A 15,925-nucleotide genomic window follows, 5' to 3' on the forward strand; every position below is an offset into this window, starting at 1 on the left:
CGACGGTAGACTGAACATGAGCCTGCAATGTGTCCAGGCAGCCAGGAGGGCCAATGACATCCTGGCCTGCATCAGGAACAGTGTGGCCAGCAGGAGCAGGGAGGGCATTTTGCCCCCTGTACGCTGCACTGGTTAGGCCACACCTTGAGTCCTGTGTCCAGTTCTGGGCCCCTCAGTTTAGGAAGGAGGTTGACTTGCTGGAGCATGTCCAGAGAAGGGCAACAAGGTTGGGGAGGGGTTTGGAACATGAGCCCTGTGAGGAGAGGCTGAGGGAGCTGGGGTTGCTTAGCCTGGAGAAGAGGAGGCTCAGGGGAGACCTTATTGCCCTCTACAACTCCCCGAAGGGAGGTTGTAGCCAGGTGGGGGTTGGTCTCTTCTCCCAGGCAACCAGCACCAGAACAAGAGGACACAGTCTCAAGCTGCACCAGGGGAGGTTTAGGCTGGAGGTTAGGAGGAAGTTCTACACAGAGTGATTGCCCATTGGAATGGGCTGCCTGGGGAGGTGGTGGAGTCACCATCACTGGAGTTGTTCAGGAGGAGACTTGATGGGGTGCTTGGTGCCTTGGTTTAGTTGATTAGGTGGTGTTGGATGATAGGTTGGACACGATGATCTTGAAGGTCTCTTCCAACCTAGTCTGGTGTATTCTGTTCTACTCTATTCTACTCTACTCTTCCTACACAAGCTGATTTCCAATAAATCCTGTTTGCCACTTCCCCATTCATTTCCCCTCACCCCACTCCCATACCTACAGCCAGATTTTCAGACTGCAATTATTTCCCTGGCTCCAACACTGATGCAAGTTCCTGATGCAAGAGGCTTCTCAGATCAGGTGGACAAACTTGCTTGGAGCAGGAACAAACTTTTTTCAGCTGCAGCAGACTTAACCTTACTGGCTCACAGAGAATTAAGTCTCAGGCCAAGTCAGGGCTTCCCCTGGATAAGTTATTTTTCCTACTGTGCTTCTCAGTTTTATCTACAGACAGTGAGCACCATGTGACTTACAAGAAAAGTCTGCCCTGCAATGTGAAACTCTTTCATTTTCCAGTTGTTTTGCAATGCCATCAGAACAGGCTGCCAGCAACCTATTTGTCACTAACAGAAACATATTCATTATGCAGGATGAATTAAAAACTGTTTGACCTCTTAGTCTTGTTTTTGGCATTCAAATAAGGAGGAGTTTGTGGTTAGGACACTGTTCTACGATGAAAACACACAGCCAACCACAAACAGTTCAGATCTTCAGTCAGACAAAGCACAACACTAGGTGAATCATTTCCTGAAGGGAGGTTGCAGCCAGGTGGGGGTTGGTCTCTTCTCCCAGGCAAGCAGCACCAGAACAAGAGGACACAGTCTCAAGCTGCGCCAGGGGAGGTTTAGGCTGGAGGTGAGGAAGAAATTCTTCCCAGGGAGATTAGCCATTGGAATGTGCTGCCCAGGGAGGTGGTGGAGTCACCATCACTGGAGGTGTTCAAGAAGAGACTGGATGGGGTGCTTGGTTGCATGGTTTAGTTGATTAGGTGGTGTTGGATAATAGGTTGGACACAATGATCTTGGAGGTCTCTTCCAACCTGGTTTAGTCTATTCCAGCCATACATAGCTGTATGCATACACCCACAACACTAAGTGTAGAACCACAGGAGTGGGGACAGAAACTACTTTCCTCAGCCAGCTTGAAGGGCAGAAAACCAAACAAGAATCAGATTTAAGAAAGATGGTGTTGAATTTCTCCCCCCTGTTTTGCTATGTCTTCTTTCACCACTGCATCTCAATTGTCTTATCAAGATATTGTGAAATCTTCCATGAGCACTTCAATATTTCTGTCTGTTTGTTTTATTAGTGTCAAGCCAAGAGGAAGAAAGTTGCTTTCTTAAGCAACTATTATGGGAAAGCAGTGGAAACACTTCTTCATCCTGCCAAAGAAATCCAGACTTAGAAAACTCTCTCTGCACATAAAGCAAGCAGAATCTGCAAGGCCCAGTCAGCTTGAACAGTGAAATCAACTTTGAGAAGTAACAGCATCGTTTCACTGAGAAAACAGCAGTTACAGTTTCTGCTCCAATGAGGGGGATGAAACCATTTACAAACTGAGGTCTGTAAGAAGCCAGCTTTTCTCCTCCACATTCACAGGGGTACCTGAATCTACTTTCCTGCAGAGTGATGAGCAGACATTATTTGTAAGGCCCAGGTGAAGGACATGTTACATGACCTGCAGAGGGACCTCGACCGACTGGACAGATGGGCAGAGTCCAATGGGATGGCATTTAACAAGTCCAAGTGCCAGGTGCTGCACTTTGGCCACAGCAACCCCATGCAGAGCTACAGGCTGGGGTCAGAGTGGCTGAGAGCTGCCAAACAGAGAGGGACCTGGGGGTGCTGATTGACAGCCGCCTAAACATGAGCCAGCAGTGTGCCCAGGTGGCCAAGAGGGCCAATGGCATCCTGGCCTGCATTAGGAATAGTGTGGCCAGCAGGAGCAGGGAAGTCATTGTGCCCTGTACTCTGCATTGGTTAGGCCACACCTTGAGTCCTGTGTCCAGTTCTGGGCCCCTCAGTTTAAGAAGGACATTGAGACACTTGAATGTGTCCAGAGAAGGGCAACAAGGCTGGGGAGAGGCCTTGAGCACAGCCCTGTGAGGAGAGGCTGAGGGAGCTGGGGTTGTTTAGCCTGGAGAAGAGAAGGATCAGGGGTGATCTCATAGCCCTCTACAACTACCTGAAAGGTGGTTGTAGCCAGGAGGGGGTTGGTTTCTTCTCCCAGGCAAGCAGCACCAGAACAAGGGGACACAGTCTCAAGCTGTGCCAGGGGAGGTTTAGACTCAAGGTGAGGAGAAAGTTCTTCACTGAGAGTCGTTCGTCATTGGGATGTGCTGCCCAGGGAGGTGGTGGAGTCACCGTCCCTGGAGGTGTTCAAGGGGAGATTGGACGTGGCACTTGGTGCCATGGTCTAGTCATGAGGTCTGTGGAGACAGGTTGGACTCGATGATCCTTGGGGTCTCTTCCAACCTTAGTTATACTGTGATACTGTGACCTACTGCCTGAGAGTCTCAGGGGAAGCATGAAAACCAGAGATGGAAGCAGCATACTTTGAAAATTGTTTTGAATCTGTTTCTAGTGTAGGCATGTCCTGGTTTGAGGCCAGGCAGATCCTCTCTTGCCCCCTGAGTGGGGCAAAAGAATGACACTCATCACACAAATGGATTGCAGAAGTGATGGAAGTTTAAATGGAAAGCAGGAAGTGTTTTACAGAAGCTACAAAGCACAGTGACAAAGATGCCCCAAAGCATACACAGGCCCTTCCAGCACACCCAAAGGTCCCCAACATTTCCCATCTCCCCACCTGAGGGTATACCCAAACCCCCCAGGGTTCTTTCTTCCCCTCCCCCAACTGCTAGGCTAGTCTCAGGCTGGCCAGGTCTGAGACTGCCTCCCCCCTTCTCCTCCTGGCATTAAGCATAGCCAGGTCTAAGAGGCCTTGAGATACTCCCCCACCATTACCTGATAGGGAGCATCTCCCATGGGAGCAGAGAGGGAAGAAAGAGTTAGTGAAAGACTTTGCAGATGGATTTATAGTGAGCAGGATATTATGGGTATGAAACAAGCTGTTTCCTGTGCCCACCTACCCGGCTGGACCCTCAGGACACTGGAGGTGTAACTTACCTGGCAGGAACAGGAGGCACCCAGCCTGAACTGCCACGTGGCAGCATTCCACTAACACCAGTAACATTTAGCATTACTAAATTGGTCACAGAGTACACAAGTTTACACAGCTTTGGGAAATAAAATTCCTTTTCTTTTTGTTAAAAAAAAAAAAGGCACTTACAACAACTTGCAACTTAATCTCCCTCTTAAACAACAGAAGCCCAACAAAACCAAAGCCTTCCAAAATACAGACACACTAGGGCTTAAAAACAACAACTGGAATCTTTCCTGCAGCATCCAAGAACCAGTTATTGTTCCTGCCTGCAAAAATTCTGCCTCCTGGCCAGACTCCCTGGAGCAGTCTCCTCCCTCTCCAGTAAGTGGGTATGAGAAGGGAGGTGTAACTTTTCCTTTCAGTTTCATGCAGTCAGTGGTGCTGGGGAATTGCAGGAACACAGACAAGCCAGCCGAATGCTGTGAGCTGTCAAAACACCAACCAACCAAAAAAGCCTCTGGATATTCCTGACAGTGCCCTTCACATTAGAAGACACAGAGTTAGCATTACGCTCAGTTCTGCCTAACTAGCCAAAATCTTTACCCATGTCCAGGAAGCCTAGCATCAAAACCTGTGTGCTCCAACAAAAAGACAGCACAGAAAAGGACTAGTCAGAGAGCTCTGGGGGTCCTCTGCCAGCAAAGTCTGTGAGGCCTGCTGCAACAGGTTTGTGAACAGAAGTGATCAGGTAGAAGTTCAATTAAAAACACAGCTCCAAATTCGAACAGTTGCCTCTGCCAGGGAATTCCAAACTCCACAAACTGGCACCAGACTTTCTAGGAGAAAGCTGAAGTGGTAGCTCTTTCAGGAAAAAAATGGTTTCCAAGGAGAAAAAACCACCAAGTGTAACACCCTTGATCAAGATCAAGTCACCTCTGGGAGCTAAAAGCGTGAGTACGCTGTCCTCTGCTGCTGCTGCTGCGACGGCGCCTGCCCCTGCTGCTGCTGCAGACGAACCTGCTGGGAGTAGGGATCTTCAAGAGACTTCACAAAAATAGTGGTTTTGGGCCCAGTTTTCCAGACAATACCATTGGAATCTATCACAGAGGACTCTACTGTGATGTTGTGGGTGCCCAGGATCACACAGTTCAGCAGAAACTGAGTGCTGAAGTAGTCGTTGTGCGGTTCCACCCTCTGCTCCATTTCATTGCTCATGTTGTCAATAGGGATCTGAGAATACATGGAAGGGTAAAATGCCATTTGATGTAAACCTGTTACAATAAAGGTTTCTGCTCTCTGTTTCAAGGAGAAGAAGAAGAAAAATATTTGCCCTCAGTTCTTCTAAACCTGTGCATAAAGCATGTTTGAGCCAGCTTCACAAGCTTCAGTGGAAGAGCTGCTTTTTACACACTATTCAGAAAGCAAGACAGTTCACAAGACTTTTTCTCCCTGAGGTCCCAATTTTCCAGACTAATAAAAACAAGACAACCATTACACACTTCCCAGTCCTGTTGTTCTTTCAGAAGCAACTGGCTTTTTTGCCTCCCTTTTCCCACTCTCAAAAACCCCCAACCAACAGGCAAGCCTTGATAAAACTACTGACTTCACTTCAGCAATGTATCTATCCCCCCAGCTGCTGTTTCATTTGGACAGCCTGCCCTCCCAATTTCCACAAACAAACCACAACCCCTCCCAAACCTCACCCTTAAAGTAAGGATAAGAACTTCTAGACTATGTGGTGGAGAATAATCTCCTGCCATTCCCCACCCCCAACACCCCCATGGAGTTTTATATGGTATAAATTTAGGTTGAATTTTTCTCATCACAAGCAAGATTCATAAAGACTTGTTCAGACCATCACAAAGTCTCTCTTGATTGGAGGAGCAGTTAGTATTAAACAGGTATCACCATACTGTAGCCTTGAAAGTCCCAGCTGCCTTCTATGCAGCATACCTGGCTCTGGTCAGTGCTTGAATGTCAGGAGTGCAAGAATGAGAGAACTACCCATTCATGTCAAACAGACAATTCTGTGACCCAGAGCCAAACAAAAGACCAGAAGAATACAGCAAGACAGCTTAAGGCTCCCCCTGGCTCTATTCCTTCCATACCTTATAATCTTGTCCAGATTTGCTCTGCAGCACTGAGGAGACATTTAGGCAGACAGATTGGATTTTACGGAAGAGGCCAGGCTTAGAGCCGTGCTGAACAACTCCTTCCACCTTCAGGGCCAACTGCTGATTGTTCTGCACTGCAATAGGTTCTGCTGGGTTCCTTGGGGATGGGGACAGAGCAAGCTGAAACACAAGAAACGGACCAAAATGTAATTTTATGCCACCAAAAAAGGAAACAGAACCCCTCCTCACTGAAAAATTTCCAAGGAAAGGTTTGGTAGGGAAAACAGGAATAGAACAGGGCAGAGCAGAACAGGGCAGAGCAGAACAGGGCAGAGCAGAACAGGGCAGAGCAGAACAGGGCAGAGCAGAGTAGGAGACCTTTGAGATCATCAAGTCCAACCCAACACCATCTGATCAACTAAACCATGGCACCGAGCACCCCATCCAGTCTCGTCCTAAACACCTCCAGGGATGGTGACTCCACCACCTCCCTGGGCAGCACATCCCAATGGCCAATCTCTCTCTCTATGAAGAATTTCTTCCTAACATCCAGCCTAAACCTTCCCTGGCACAGCTTGAGACTGTGTCCTCTTGTTCTGGTGCTGGTTGCCTGGGAGAAGAGACCAACCCCCGCCTGGCTACAACCTTCCTTCAGGGAGTTGTAGAGAGCAATGAGGTCTCCCCTGAGCCTCCTCTTCTCCAGGCTAAGCAACCCCAGCTCCCTCAGCCTCTCCTCACAGGGCTGTGCTCCAGACCACTCCCCAGCCTCGTTGCCCTTCTCTGGACTCGTTCAAGTGTCTCGATGTCCTTAAATTTAGGGGGCCCAGGACTGGACACAGGACTCAAGGTGTGGCCTAACCAGTGCTGAGCACAGAGCACAATGACCTCCCTGCTCCTGCTGGCCACACTATTCCTGATGCAGGCCAGGATGCCACTGCCACTCTTGGCCACCTGGGCACACTGCAGGCTCATGTTCAGCCTACTATCAACCAGTATGCCCAGGTCCCTTTCTGCCTGGCTGCTCTCAGCCACTCTATCCCCAGCCTGTAGCACTGCATGGGGTTGTTGTGGCCAATGTGCAGAACTCAGATGTGTTCAATCTCCTGCCCTTGGACTCTGCCCATCTGTCCAGCCTGGCAAGGTCCCTCTGCAGAGCTCTCCTACCCTCCAACAGATCAACTCCTGCCCCCAGCTTGGTGTCATCTGCAAATTTACTGATGATGGGCTCAATCCCCTCCTCCAGATCATCAATAGAGATACTGAACAGCATGGGGCCCAGGACTGATCCCTGGGGCACACCACTAGTGCCTGGCTGCCAGAAACATAGAATTTATTTACATATTCACAGATTGCCTTGGACTGGAAAAGACCCTCAAAGGTCATCTTGTCCAACCCCCCCCCCCAGTGATCAGGGACACCTCCAACTAGATCAGGTTACCCACGGCAGCATCAAGTCTGATCCAGTATTTTACCACTCTCATTGCAAAGAACTTCCTCCTTATGTCTGACCTAAATCTACCCTGCTCCAGTTCAAAACCATTGCCCCTTAATTTAGTGCTACAAGCCCTCCTTAATGGTCCTTTCCCCAGCTTTCAGGTAGGTCACCTTCAGCTATTGAAATATGGTCTTTATATCAGTTTTGTTAATTGTACTTCAAAAGGAGTGGGAAAAATATCTTCTACAAAATAGACACAAGTATTGAGCTGACCAAAGAAAGAAAATGGACTTAAAATCTTAAGGTTTTCAGTTTGCACAGATAAAAGGAGCACATGAGGGGGGGAAAAAAGCAAAGCAGTGCATGTCACATACCACCACTCTTACTCAGCTGATAAATGTAGCTAAAAAAAAATCACAAGTTTATAAAAGCTGCATTCCTGGTACTCTGCAATCAAAGAGCTGAATCCTACTTGCCTAAGCAGCACCATACTGTGACTTAATGATTGTGCTCTCCTCTCCCTCTCCTCTGCCCTGGGGAGACCTCATCCTGAGTCCTGCATTCAGGTTTGGGCTCCCCAGTTCAAGAGGGACAGGGATCTGCTAAGGAGGGTCCAGCAAAGGGCTGTGACAATGATTAGGGGACTGGAGCACTGCCTGGTGAGGAGAGGATGAGGGACCTGGGGCTGTTTAGTCTGGAAAAGAGAAGACTTAGAGGGGATTTAATAAATGTTTATAACTATCTGAGGGCTGGGGGTCAGGAGGGAGGGGACAGGCTCTGCTCACTTGCTCCCTGGGATAGGACAAGGAGCAATGGATGTAAGCTGCAGCACAGGAGGTACCACCACAACAGAAGGGGGGAACTTCTTCACTGTAAGGGTCACAGAGCACTGGAAGAGGCTCCCCAGAGAGGTTGTGGAGTCTCCTTCCATGAAGGCTTTCAAGGCCCATCTGGATGTGTTCCTGTGTGACCTGAGCTAGATTGTATGGTCCTGCTCTGGCAGGGGGGCACTGAACTCAATGATCTCTTTTGGTCCCTTCCAACCCCTGACATCCTATGATCCTATGGTCCTGTATATGTCACTTTATTCCTAACAGATAAACCCAAATGCTACTTGCAGTTAAGGACCTTCATGTGAAACGTTGGAAGCTCTGTGCCTTCAGTATGACTTGTCTCTTTGTGAAGTCTTCATGAGAAATGCTAGGCCACACTTGAGCAGTACTCACCTTAATGCTTGTAGACTGCAGCTTTTGAAAGAAGTATCTTTGAAATGAAAGAGGGACCTTCAACAATGCTATGACAGCATTGCACAGACAAGCTGTATGCTGCAATAGAGAGAACCAAACCAACATGGATCATTCAAAGCACAGGAAAGCAAACATGCACTCAAGGTACTAAAATTGGAGCAGCTCCCAATAGAAGTCCAGAAACACACTGATGCACTCACAGGACAACAGTCACTGTGATGAGAGTAACCACATGCTGCCCTATATCAAAAGAGGTGTTCTGATATGGAAAGAACAAAGACGACAGAGAAACCACCCAAGTAATTTCAGTCCTAGTGTTAAGAGTCAGCAGAGCAAGATAGGATTGAAACTCACATACAAAACCCTCACACAAACTCCCCCTCCTGCAAACAAGAGGGGCATGTATCACAGCTTAATTAGATTTTAAGCCTCTTGTTTACTCTCCCCTTCCCCACTGCACTACAGCATCTTTCTGGCTCCTGAGCCAAGGCAGCGCTGCTGAAGTCACCAAGCTGCATCACTGCGGAGTGAGTGACAACCAAGTGTGCAGAGTTTACCTTGGATACCTTTCACACAACTCATTTTCTATTCTAATTGGAATCATAAGGGCCTGCTGCAAATAGAAGCAAGGCAAGGAGATGCCAGCCACGACAACTGAATGACTGGGTTCCAATCAACATAAATTTCAGCTTTATTTAGTCATGAGGTCTGTGGTGACAGGTTGGACTTGATGATCTTTGAGGTCTCCTCCAACCTTGGTGATTCTGTGATTCCCTAACAGTAAAAGGTGAAACCATACTAGCCCTGTAAAGAAGCAGGTTATCAGCTGACTGTTTGCATTCAGTACAGTTTACACTGTGTTCCCTGATGACCTGCACTGATAAAAGAAATGCTATACTCACAAAACACAGCACTACCTGCCAGCAGCTCAGTGACCTAAGCTAGGCCAGTGCTAGACCTTCCAGCACTGTGCATGGTAGAAGGAAAAACTCTTGCATGGTGGCAGCATGAGCAAAGGCGACATGGTGCAGAAAACTGACAGACAACATGACTTTCAGGTAGCTTATCAATATCTGCTATGTTCTTAGTATCAGAACATTTACAATACATTTTCACTCAGACCAGGAAGGTTACAGATGGCTTAGGAAAACCTTTTTTGAAGTAGTAAGACTCCTTAGAGAACACTTGTAATTAAGAGGTTATATTAATTAAGCAAGTGTGCTCTTCAGCTTCTTGACCACCACACACACACAGTGTGGCCAGCAGGAGCAGGGAGGTCATTGTGCCCCTGTACTCTGCATTGGTTAGGCCACACCTTGAGTCCTGTGTCCAGTTCTGGGCCCCTCAGTTTAGGAAGGACATCGAGACACTTGAACGTGTCCAGAGAAGGGCAACAAGGCTGGGGAGAGGCCTTGAGCACAAGCCCTATGAGGAGAGGCTGAGGGAGCTGGGATTGTTTAGCCTGGAGAAGAGAAGGATCAGAGGCGACCTCATTGCCCTCTACAACTACCTGAAGGGTGGTTGTAGCCAGGTGGGGGTTGGTCTCTTCTCCCAGGCAACCAGCACCAGAACAAGGGGACACAGTCTCAAGTTGTGTCAGGGGAGGTTTAGACTCGAGGTGAGGAGAAAGTTCTTCACTGAGCGAGTCGTTCGTCATTGGAATGGGCTGCCCAGGGAGGTGGTGGAGTCGCCGTCCCTGGAGGTGTTCAAGGGGAGATTGGATGTGGCACTTGGTGCTATGATCTAGTTGTGAGGTCTGTTGGAACAGGTTGGACTTGATGATCCTTGGGGTCTCTTCCAACCTTAGTTACTGTGATACTGTGTGATACTGTGATACACACACACACAGAGTGGCCAAGTTTGTGGAGCTTTACCTACAGAACATACATTCAAAACTGTTACTTGCCAAGTAAGACACTGGAGTGTACTTCCTGTTGAGAGATTCCACTTCTTCCAGTACATGATTAAAAACAGACATCATTCTTCTCTCATATTCACTCTCAACATGTGCTGTGCCATTGGAGCTGTACTCCTGGAAACTGAAAAACAAAGCTTCTCATTGTACTCCTGAAGGCTTCCTCCCAGACAGGCCCAATGAGACCACCCTCTGGGACCATCTGAAGTCCATTAAAAACCCCAAGCTATGCCTTTCAACCCATATTCTCAGTTCCTTTATTAATTTTCTACTAGAAGGCTTGCCCTCTACACTTAAACCCTTTAACTACAGCTTATCCACTGCTTTCTGTCCCCACCCTCTCACTTGAAGCAGCTCTAACAGACTCAGCATGCATAACCCCTCTAGCTTTAATTTAATCCTGCAGTGTTCAATGTTTCTAGAAGTTCCACAACTCAAGGAAAAATAAGAATGCCAGAGTTAAGACTACATCTGGAAGTTTGTAATCCTGTGCTTTGAATAAAATTCCATCACCTACACATTTAATGTTTTGAAGTCCACAGCTTTGAGCCAGGAGTGTGCCCAGGTGGCCAAGAAGGCCAATGGCATCCTGGCCTGCATCAGGAACAGTGTGGCCAGCAGGACTAGGGAGGTCATTCTGCCCTGTACACTGCACTGGTTAGGCCACACCTCGAGTCCTGTGTCCAGTTCTGGGCCCCTCAGTTTAGGAAAGATGTTGAGTTGCTGGAAGGTGTCCAGAGAAGGGCAACAAAGCTGGGGAGGGGTTTGGAGCACAGCCCTGTGAGGAGAGGCTGAGGGAGCTGGGGTTGCTTAGCCTGGAGAAGAGGAAGCTCAGGGCAGACCTTATTGCTGTCTACAACGCCCTGAAGGGAGACTGTAGCCAGGAGGGGGTTGGTCTCTTCTCCCAGGCAACCAGCACCAGAACAAGAGGACACAGTCTCAAGCTGTGCCAGGGGAGGTTTAGGCTGGATGTTAGGAGGAAGTTCTTCCCAGAGAGAGAGATTGGCCATTGGAATGTGCTGCCCAGGGAGGTGGTGGAGTCACCATCCCTGGAGGTGTTTAGGACGAGACTGGATGGGGGGCTTGGTGCCATGGTTTAGTTGATCAGATGATGTTGGGTGATAGGCTGGACTTATCTCAAAGGTCTTTTCCAACCTGGTTAATTCTATTCACACTGTTTACAAGTACAACGAATGCATCTTTGAAGCAATGCTTAATTCATGAGTAGCACAGTCACTTAGGATGTTCGTTTCTCTTTACATTTATAAAAGCCCATTTTAGAAGATGTTTATTCACATTTAGTCTCAGCCTGGGAGCTTGAAAGAGCTCAGTTCATAGGTGCTTCTATGTAATTTTCTAGTGGGTATAATTTCATTGTTAAAAAAAAAAAGAATCAGAAGTGATGGATTTATATTTAGACATGTAAACTAATTTAGTGCCTCTATTTGCATGACTCTGAAGGGAACTAATGGCTGGAAAGCAGCCCTGAGGAGAGAGACTTGGGGGTGCTGGGGGACGAGAAGCTCAACAGGAGCTCTCAGTGTGCACTTGCAGCCCAGAAAGCCAATCAGATCCTGGGCTGCAGCAAGAGAAGTGTGGCCAGCAGGGCAAGGGAGGCGATTCTCCCCCTCTCCTCAGCTCTGGTGAGACCCCACCTGCAGTACTGCCTCCAGGTCTGGAGCCCCTATTACAAGAGGGATCTGGAGGTGCTGGAAGGCGTCCAGAGAAGGGCCAGGAGGATGAGCAGAGGGCTGGAGCACCTCTCCTGTGAGGACAGACTGAAGGAGTTGGGGCTGTTCAGTCTGGAGAAGAGAAGGCTCTGAGGTGACCTAATTGTGGCCTTCCAGTATCTGAAGGGGGCCTACAAGAAGGCTGGGGAGGGACTTGTCAGGCTCTCAGGTAGTGATAGGACTAGGGGGAATGGAATGAAGCTGGAGGTGGGGAGATTCAGGCTGGAGGTGAGGAGGAAGTTCTTCCCCATGAGAGTGGTGAAGCCCTGGAATGGGTTGTCCAGGGAGGTGGTTGGGGCCCCGTCCCTGGAGGTGTTTAAGCCCAGGCTGGATGAGGCTCTGGGCAGCCTGATCTAGTGTGGGGTGTCCCTGTCCATGGCAGTGGGGTTGGAACTGGATGATCCTTGTGGTCCCTTCCAACCCTGACTGATACTATGATATTAATGTGTGCTTACAAGTGCAAACAGTAGGTACATGGGCTGAATCACTGCCTCTAGCCTACCAGGTATAGCACAGCAGTAACAGGTCCTCAAGTCTGCCCAGAGTAGAAACAGAAAGGTCTACTGAGAGACTTCAACATTCTTTGAATTCCTCTCCTTAAAACCCCCCAGGGATTTAGTAATGAGTAACAAAGGAATAGAAAGTTAACTATCAAACATACTTTGCAGATTCTGGATCCAAAATCAGAGCTTCAATTGCATGTGAAATCAACAGGCAGCTCTGCTGTTGTCTGGTAGCAATACTAAGGAGTTAAAAAGGTGTACAGAGTTGGCACCTCAAACAAGACATGCAGTATAGTTACCAGCACTTTTCCTATTTTCCTCTAGTTTTTGTGAAGCAATTCTACAGTCACTAATCCTTTAGTAAACACAGAACTGTGAGACTCTCAAGTTCTATGCTGTGGCAGCTTCTGCGTTACAGCAACGTTTACTTCCCCACAGCTTTTAAGCAACTGGTGCCCAGTTTGTGCTGCTGAGTGCTGAGAAATGGCTTTGTGCCTGTGGTGACAGAAAGAAGGACCATTAAGCTTCACGATGCCCATGTGGGCAAATGGTAAAACTCTCCAAGGATACAGTTCTACATTCCTTAGAGTTGCAGAGTCTGCATCAAAAGATGCTTGATACAGGTCGGCGTACCGCGTCGCCAGGCTGCGGAACTCCTCCATCGAGTGCTTCATCTGCAGAGACACCAGATCAAGTCAAACCAGGCCAAAACCAACCAGCCCCACACCCCCACAAAACCACTATGCTGCAACACTGCTCAGGCAGTGATAGGACTAGGGGGAATGGAATGAAGCTGGAGGTGGGGAGGAAGTTCTTCCCCATGAGAGTGGTGAAGCCCTGGGATGGGTTGTCCAGGGAGGTGGCTGGGGCACTGTCCCTGGAGGTGTTTAAGCCCAGGCTGGATGAGGCTCTGGCCAGCCTGATCTAGTGTGGGGTGTCCCTGCCCATGGCAGGGGGGTTGGAACTGGATGATCCTTGTGGTCCCTTCCAACCCTGACTGATACTATGAACATCCAGCACTGAAGGAGCAAGCCAACAGCCTGGCAAAATACATCAAGTTCTCATTTCTTTAAGGAAATAAGAATCACTCTACAGAGAGATTATTACCCACACATTAAACAGGTGTTGTTCCCATAACACAGCATTAACATTCCCTCCTTGGGATAAAAACCAGAAAGACAACTCACCAAAACAACCACCAACCATCTCCCTCATCCCTGGAGGATAAATCCAAGTGCTCTCTCTCAGAGACTATCTACTGATTCATTAGCTGTCAGCCCCTGGCTTGGACAGCAGCACTCTGCTCTGGGTTAGGAACTGGCTGGAGGCTGAGCCCAGAGAGTGGTGGTGAATGGTGCCACAGCCAGCTGGCAGCCAGGCACTAGTGGTGTCCCCCCGGGATCAGTGCTGGGCCCCAGCCTGTACAACATCTTTACTGATGATCTGGATGAAGGCATTGAGTCCATCATCAGTAAATTTGCAGATGACACCAAGCTGGGGGCAGGAGTTGATCTGTTAGAGGGTTGGAGAGCTCTGCAGAGGGACCTCGACAGGCTGGACAGATGGGCAGAGTCCAAGGGCATGAGATTGAACACATCCAAGTGCCAGGTTCTGCACATTGGCCACAACAACCCCATGCAGAGCTACAGGCTGGGGTCAGAGTGGCTGAGAGCAGCCAGGCAGAGAGGGACGTGGGGGTGCTGGTAGATGGTAGGCTGAACATGAGCCAGCAGTGTGCCCAGATGGCCAAGAAGGCCAATGGCATCCTGGCCTGCATCAGGAACAGTGTGGCCAGCAGGAGCAGGGAAGTCATTGTGCCCTGTACTCAGCACTGGTTAGGCCACACCTTGAGTCCTGTGTCCAGTTCTGGGCCCCTCAGTTCAGGAAAGATGTTGAGCTGCTGGAAGGTGTCCAGAGAAGGGCAACAAAGCTGGGGAGGGGTCTGGAGCACAGCCCTGTGAGGAGAGGCTGAGGGAGCTGGGGTTGCTTAGCCTGGAGAAGAGGAGGCTCAGGGGAGACCTTCTTGCTGTCTACAACTCCCTGACAGGAAGTTGTAGCCAGGTGGGGGTTGGTCTCTTCTCCCAGGCAACCAGCACCAGAACAAGAGGACACAGTCTCAAGCTGTGCCAGGGGAGGTTTAGGCTGGATGTTAGGAAGAAGTTCTTCCCAGAAGGAGAGACTGGCCATTGGAATGTGCTGCCCAGGGAGGTGGTGGAGTGACCATCTCTGGAGGTGTTTAGAGAGCTACTGGGTGGGGTGCTTGGTGCCACGGTTTAGTTGATCAGATGGTGTTGGGTGATAGGTTGGACTCGATCTCAAAGGTCATTTCCAACCTGGCTAATTCTATTCTATTATTTCAGAGCAGAATAGAATAGAATAAACCAGGTTGGAAGAGACCGTCGAGATCATCATGTCCAACCTATCATCCAACACCACCTAATCAACTAAACCATGGCACCAAGCATCCTGTCAAGCCTCGCCCTGAACACCCCCAGTGACGGCGACCCCAACACCTCCTTGGGCAGCCCATTCCAATGGGCAATCACTCTCTCTGGGTAAAACTTCCTCCTAACCTCCAGCCTAAACCTCCCCTGGCACAGCCTGAGACTGTGTCCTCTTGTTCTGGTGCTGGCTGCCTGGGAGACCAACCTCTGCCTGTCTACAACCTCCCTTCAGGTAGTCGTAGATAGCAATAAGGTCACCCCTGAGTCTCCTCTTCTCCAGGCTAAGCGACCCCAGCTCCCTCAGCCTCTCTTCATAGGGCTTATGTTCCAAGCCCCTCACCAACTTTGTTGCCCTTCTCTGGACTCGTTCCAGCAAGTCAACCTCCTTCCTAAACTGAGGGGCCCAGAACTGGACACAGGACTCAAGGTGTGGCCTAACCAGTGCTGAGTACAGGGCAGAATGACCTCCCTGCTCCTGCTGGCCACACTGTTCCTGATGCAGGCCAGGATGCCATTGGCCTTCTTGGCCACCTGGGCACACTGCAGGCTCATGTTCAGCCTACCATCAACCAGCACCCCCAGGTCCCTTTCCACCTGACTGCTCTCCAGCCACTCTGACCCCAGCCTGTAGCACTGCATGGGGTTGTTGTGGCCAATGTGCAGAACCTGGCACTTGGATGTGTTCAATCTCCTGCCCTTGGACTCTGCCCATCTGTCCAGCCTGTCGAGGTCCCTCTGCAGAGCCTCTCTACCCTCCAGCAGATCTTCTCCTGCCCCCATCCTGGTGTCATCAGCAAATATACTGATGATGGACTCAATGCCCTCATCCAGATCATCAATAAAGATGTTAAAGAGCATGGGGCCCAGCACTGATCCCTGGGGCACACCACTACTGCCTGGCT

The 15,925-nt window shown here is 49.3% G+C and overlaps 1 protein-coding gene across 1 annotated transcript in view; it reads right to left on the reverse strand.

Annotated features, from left to right (window-relative positions):
• Positions 1-4,539: 4,539 nt before the first annotated feature.
• INTS7 (integrator complex subunit 7) overlaps positions 4,540-15,925 on the reverse strand; it is a 39,409-nt gene continuing 28,023 nt past the window's right edge. Inside the window, exons 15-20 of the mRNA XM_054169296.1 lie at positions 13,150-13,253; positions 12,738-12,806; positions 10,338-10,470; positions 8,411-8,509; positions 5,744-5,929; positions 4,540-4,865 (exon numbers count right to left, since the gene is read on the reverse strand). Of these exons, the coding sequence (XP_054025271.1) occupies positions 4,578-4,865; positions 5,744-5,929; positions 8,411-8,509; positions 10,338-10,470; positions 12,738-12,806; positions 13,150-13,253 (879 nt within the window). The 3' untranslated portion in view covers positions 4,540-4,577. The remainder of the gene's footprint in view (positions 4,866-5,743; positions 5,930-8,410; positions 8,510-10,337; positions 10,471-12,737; positions 12,807-13,149; positions 13,254-15,925) is intronic.

The sequence above is a fragment of the Dryobates pubescens genome, chromosome 2 (genome assembly GCF_014839835.1).
Source record: "Dryobates pubescens isolate bDryPub1 chromosome 2, bDryPub1.pri, whole genome shotgun sequence".
Taxonomy (NCBI): domain Eukaryota; kingdom Metazoa; phylum Chordata; class Aves; order Piciformes; family Picidae; genus Dryobates; species Dryobates pubescens.